The sequence below is a fragment of the Poecilia latipinna genome, unplaced genomic scaffold (genome assembly GCF_001443285.1).
Source record: "Poecilia latipinna isolate Pla-1442-1.1 unplaced genomic scaffold, P_latipinna-1.0 Scaffold2188, whole genome shotgun sequence".
Taxonomy (NCBI): domain Eukaryota; kingdom Metazoa; phylum Chordata; class Actinopteri; order Cyprinodontiformes; family Poeciliidae; genus Poecilia; species Poecilia latipinna.
Window position 1 is genome coordinate 57,441 of NW_015114804.1, and position 5,905 is coordinate 63,345.

At 41.7% G+C, this 5,905-nt stretch overlaps 1 protein-coding gene across 1 annotated transcript in view; it reads left to right on the plus strand.

Annotated features, from left to right (window-relative positions):
- Positions 1-3,619: 3,619 nt before the first annotated feature.
- The window catches only part of LOC106936652 (iroquois-class homeodomain protein irx-1-A-like), a 7,789-nt gene continuing 5,503 nt past the window's right edge, over positions 3,620-5,905 (plus strand). Inside the window, exons 1-2 of the mRNA XM_015017787.1 lie at positions 3,620-4,325; positions 5,495-5,740. Of these exons, the coding sequence (XP_014873273.1) occupies positions 4,086-4,325; positions 5,495-5,740 (486 nt within the window). The 5' untranslated portion in view covers positions 3,620-4,085. The remainder of the gene's footprint in view (positions 4,326-5,494; positions 5,741-5,905) is intronic.

The following is a 5,905-nucleotide window of genomic DNA, read 5'->3' on the forward strand; positions in this document are numbered from 1 at the left end:
TTTAATACTTAAGTATTTTTAAAAGCCAGTACTTTTGTACTTTTACTTAAGTACATTTTTTGAGTACTTTCTCCACCGTGAAACTATCACTGCCACCTCTGCTGTACCAGCCAGAGAGAGAGAAAACGTGTCAGTTTCATGATATTTTTTTGGGGCGGGGTGTCTTCATTTACCTCAGTGCAAATTGCCCAGGAGGAACTGGATTGTGGGACTTTATTTGAAGGGCTTTTCTGCGGTAAGTTATTCCTTTGTCTGGGCCGAGCTAATAGCAGGGAATTGGATTCAAATAGAGTCAAGCTGCCTCCAGAGATCCCTCAATCCACCGTCACTGTTTAAAAAAAAAAAAAAAACAGCGAGGTCTGAGGCCAGTCTAAATATTTGGTAGTCTTAGCAGGTTCATGTTAAAAGACACACACACTCACACACACACAAACACACGCGGTGAATGCACAAACAGGCCGAGGCTGTGAAGTTGAATGGCATAGCTCAAAGCTTTCCTCCCCCTACCTCTTTCTCGCTCTCTCTCTCTCTTTCTCTCTCTCTAAACCGCCAAACCATTCTCCCCCTTTCTTCAGCTCAGAGGAATTCATTAACTGCCTCTCCACAGAGACACTATGGAAATCAGGCAGCTACAAAGGCGGGGAGGGGAGCGCGGAGGGAGGGGCGGCAGCGGTGACGGTGGTGAATGGGGGGGGCTATATTATCCTATTAGATGGTGGATATGTCTCGTTTCCCTCCCCTGTCATGAGAAAAACATTAATTTTAAGTGAGCGGGGAGGCAGAGAGAGAGAGAGAAGGGATGGGTGAGGAAGAGGAGGGGAGGGTAACGGTGAGGGTCTTTAACATTGCTCTTTTATCGAGCTGAAATGGAGAGTCCCCTGGCTCCATTTACCTTGGCAATGAGGATCGAGCCGCCCTCCATGAATGCCATTTAAAATGCCATGGAGATTAAGCATCCTCTCTCCCTCTCTCACTCTGTGTTTCTCTCAAACACACACACACACACACACACACACACACACATATATATAGCGGTGGTGGCAACGCTCATCATAATGTGTGTTTAGGAAAAAAAAAAAACAGCTTTGAGATTCATGAGTAAAGCCCCTCTAGGTGCCAGCGTCGAAGAGGGAGAGGAAACGGGAGGAAGAAGACACAGAAGAGCGGACCGTCACTTAGCCAGAGTGGGCTTTAAGCACTGTAATTAAATCATTAGACACACACACACACACCCCTCATCCCTCTCTCTCTCTCTCTCCCTCACTCACTCTCAGCTCAGCCAAGCTCATCAGAGGCTCAGAGTGTGAAATGATGAATCTGTATTTATGGGGATGGAGTAATTACACAGCTAACCTCTGAGGGAGACCGGGAGGGCCACGGGGCCTCTGAGCAGGGTGCAGGGTGCTCGACCTCATTAGCACCGCCCGAGTGTGAGTGTGACGGAGTGTGTGGGCACAAGGAGTGTGTGCGTGTGTGTGCGTGTGTGTTTTAACGGATCAAACCGAAGCAGAGTGCCTGTTGTGATAGCCGAGACGCCTCAATGAGGAAACAACCTGTTTTTTTCTCCCCCTGATTCTCCAAACGTCACTTTTTATTTATTTATTTTATCTGAAGCATCAGATTGTTCCTGCTCTTAGCAGAGCCGGCCGGAGGCATAAGCGTGCTTTGCGAGAACTTACGGCGATCTGCTAAAACGGAATATTTTTGATTTAAGTGATTTAGAAAACTGTTTAACAAAGGTCCAGATCTAGACAAAAACCGGCTACGTTCAGAAACATGCTGGTGAATTTTGTTGGATATTTGTTGCTGATGTTGGAAAAGCGTTTCAAACAACTGCAAGACACTTCAAACTCTGCTTTTGTTGTATATTAACCACAAACGTAAAATAAACAGTTAAATTTAAAAAAAAAAAACTAATATTAACATTTCAGGATTCAGACAGTAGACAAGAGACATTTTAATGCTAATTTTATTTTTTTGTTGTTGCTATTTGTCGAGGCTGAGAAAGAAGATCGACAAGATTTAATCATTTTTCATGTGGACAAAAAGAAAACTTGAACACATTCAACCCAATTAAAAAGTTGTTTCTGCACTACTAAACCGGCTGAAACAAGATTACTATATTTACCTTGTTAACACAAAACACACCTTTGTATTTGGAACTATTTCTACACAGTCACTACGTGGAAACTGTCAAATCTGAGGCTAAGGAGGAACCAAGTCTTTTAATGGAAAAATGAACAAAAAGAAACTTGAAATGTACGATGGAGGGAAAACACTGGGGAAGGAGAAACATGACAGACGGACGGTGAAACAAGTGGAGAACAAACCAGAAAGCTTCAGTACACTGAGGGAGGGGAGAGAGAGGCATGGGAACCGGAGGGGCTAATCAGAGGTAAGTGGAAGCAGCTGGGGAAGAGAGCAGGTGGAGGGAAATCAGGAGATGTGAAGCAGCTGGGACGGGAATCATACCGGTAAATTGAGAAAGGGAGAAATATTGAAAATTGGCTAAAATAGTGAGAGATAAGCCAATTAACAATAAAATAACGACCAAAACAGAATCATAAATGAAGCTTCTAACTCTGAAGGATCACAACAGAAACTAAAATAGCTGCACTATCATATTTTATAAAACAGGGGCCAAACTACGAGTTCCATTTTGGTGACTTTTTGGCAACTCCAGGTTAGCTAGCATTACCAGGCAACGTCCATCTTACTCCATAACAGTAAACACTTTATAATTACCTCTTAAACTTAGAGATGCAATAAATTATCAACTAATGAACAAAATACTTGGATATTCAACCAGTCCGAAACTTAAAAATCCATTATTTTCATGACCAGTGAATGTAACATTCTAAGCACTAGGCCATCCACTCTTCAGTGCAGATGTTAACAAGTGAAGACAACTCAATGTTACCTTAGTGCTACTGAAAATAGCTATATAAAAGGAGGTTAAGTGTATAGCACTGTATTTTCAAAACCAAAATAATAATAAATACATTCAATGGTTGTTATAATTGTACTTCATCACCTTCCTAAAATAATGACCTCAGTCATTTTTTTTTAACCAAAAGTAATTTTTGGAAAATATATATAAAAAAATAAAAGAAACAAAAACAACCTTTTTCTTGCCAAAAGATTATTATTATTTTTTTTTTAAAGACATAGGCCATTATTTTAAGAAGGTGGTAGCATGCAACAATCAATATGTCAGACCAATTATGATATTATGCCTTCATGGATTAGCTGGAAATGGGCCCCCAAATATCTACTCGGGGCCTCATACAGCCTTTGGTTGGCCCTGTTTGTCAGTTTTCACTCCACAGTCCTCTCTATCTCTCTACCATCTGGTATCCTCTTCCATCTCTGACATTACCTTCAGCATTCTTTATCTTTGCCCTGAAAACACGAAGCTCCACTGACTCCTGACTATAATCGCGGGACTTCCCTTGGGGACCTGACCGAGGACTGATGCCAGCGGGGCCGATCTATGAGGCAAGAATGTCCCCGAGTACCCTTCAAAAATACCTTCCAAAAATTATTTTTTAAAAAGGGTAATTACGAATATTAATAATAATAATAATAATAATGATACACCCAGGCCTATATATGCACACACTATCACACGTGCGCTCTGCTGAAATTAAATCACACACTTCAACACATACTCGCCAACACACTCACACATACGCGCGACCTGGGCTAACCAATGCACTAATCGCCTGCCCCGGGCATAGGAGGAGCTTGGTGCTTAAGTAGGCTGCCAATCAGTCAGTCAGCTCCACATCCACAAAGCTCCCGCGGCCAGACGCTCGCATCACTCCGCTCTCGAGGTGCCAAACTGCGGCTCTGACATTAGCTACTCCGTGGCGGCGGAGAGGAGGAGACGCTTGGCAGTTTCTGAAATAAAGGGGGTATCTTTAGGTTTAGACAGCAACCCCCCACCCTCCCTCCTCCTCCCCTTTTTTTCTATCTGAGGATTCCTACTTTCTTTCTTTTCTTTTTTTTTTCTTGCTGTATTCCTCTTTTGACTTTTGTGGAGCTCTGTACCGCACGGACTTTTTTCCCCCTCTCCCCCGGACATGTCTTTCCCTCAGCTGGGGTTCCCCCAGTTCCTCAGTGCCTCACATGAGGTGTACGGGAGCGAGCGGCCGGCCTCAGCCGCCCGGGACGGAGGCACGGAGGGCGCAGTGAGCTCCTCCGCTACGGCCGCGGCTGTCGGCTCTATGCTGGGGATGTACGGAAGCCCGTGGGCGGCTCCGAACTACAGTGCCTTTCTGCCGTACAGCGGAGCGGCGGACCTCGCCCTCATATCCCAGATGGTAAGAGCTGCTGCTCTAGACGCTCAGGTGTTATAAGACAGGTCCATGCGCAGACCGTGTGTTTTTTTCCTCTTTCTGCGCATTTAAACATGTAGAAAGTAAACTTTTAACTGGAAAAAAAAAAAAAACAAAACAAAAAAACACCCGTTTCTGCAAAACTCCGGTATTGTAAGTTACGTTTATTTTCTTCTTAGGTCCCGTTATTTGTTTGCACGCTGAGTAATTTTAAAATCTTCTGAATTTTTTAACTAATACGTGTCAATTTTGAAATACTTTTTTTCATAACACCACTAAAATATTGGAAATGTAAAAAAGTATATTTTTTTTCACTTCAGAAACATACCTGTGCTAAGTTAAAAAATCTACAATGTATATAAAAGTAGTTTGGAGTAAAACCATATTATTTAGTTTTTAACTTGAAAGGAAGTAAAATTATATCCGAAACAACAATTATTTCTGGAGTTAATTTTGGTGGGGCAGTACTTAATACACTGGTTAAAATAACTGTTGCAGTTTAGCCAATAAATTTAACCAACATTTTGCAAACATAATTTCTGGAGGGAAAAAAAAGGTAAATTCAGTAAACTATTATAAATCCAATTGTTCAAGCATATAAGTTACACTTTAAAAAAATGTTTTCAGATCATTTCTGCTCATCCAGTTTATTCTCCAATGTTGTAAAGAAACAAAAATCCATTATTGGTTTTTAACTGTGACTGAAGAATTGACTGGAACAATAATAAAACTTTAAATCTATTCTAACCAACTCTTCCACTGATACGTGCCATTTACCGGCAGGACATTCAACTTTCTGGGAAGTTTGACTTTAGCATTAGCTCTAGTGCTAAACTATTTAAAGCTCGATACAAATTAAAATTCTGACAAAACCTCAAGTCTTATGATAATTCTTATTATTTAGCAAGGTAATTTATTCATGATAAAACCAATATAAGCATATCAGCCTCACTCTTCACTTTTGGGTCTAATAAACTACAAATATACAATTATAATCGAAATTGTAAACATTGTTTAACATAAAAAACTGATACACTTTAATAAGATTTAAAGTATGACTAATATTTAATCCGTTCCAAAAATAAAAAAAATCCCGTTTTACAGTGTAGACGTTATTCAACAAGTTGCCTTCCTCTCCCCGGTGCTATTCCCAGGGCTCCCAGTACGAGCTGAAGGACGGCCCGGGCTCCCACCCAGCGGCCTCGCTGCCCGTCCACCCCGCTCAGGGCTTCTACCCATACGGCCAGTACCCCTACGGGGACCCGTCCCGGGCCAAGACGGCCACCAGGGAGACCACCAGCACCCTGAAGGCCTGGCTGCAGGAGCACCAGAAGAACCCGTACCCCACCAAGGGGGAGAAGATCATGCTGGCCATCATCACCAGGATGACCCTCACACAGGTTGGCAGCAGCAGCGACTTCTGCTGCACAATAATGTTTTTTGCATTAAGGTGAAATAAGATACGATTTAGCAAAATCCTTTTTTTTTTTTTTTTTTTTTAAAAAAAATGCTTTATAAAAGATTTTTTTTTTTTTTTTTTGAAAAATTAAGAGAAAATAAAAAAA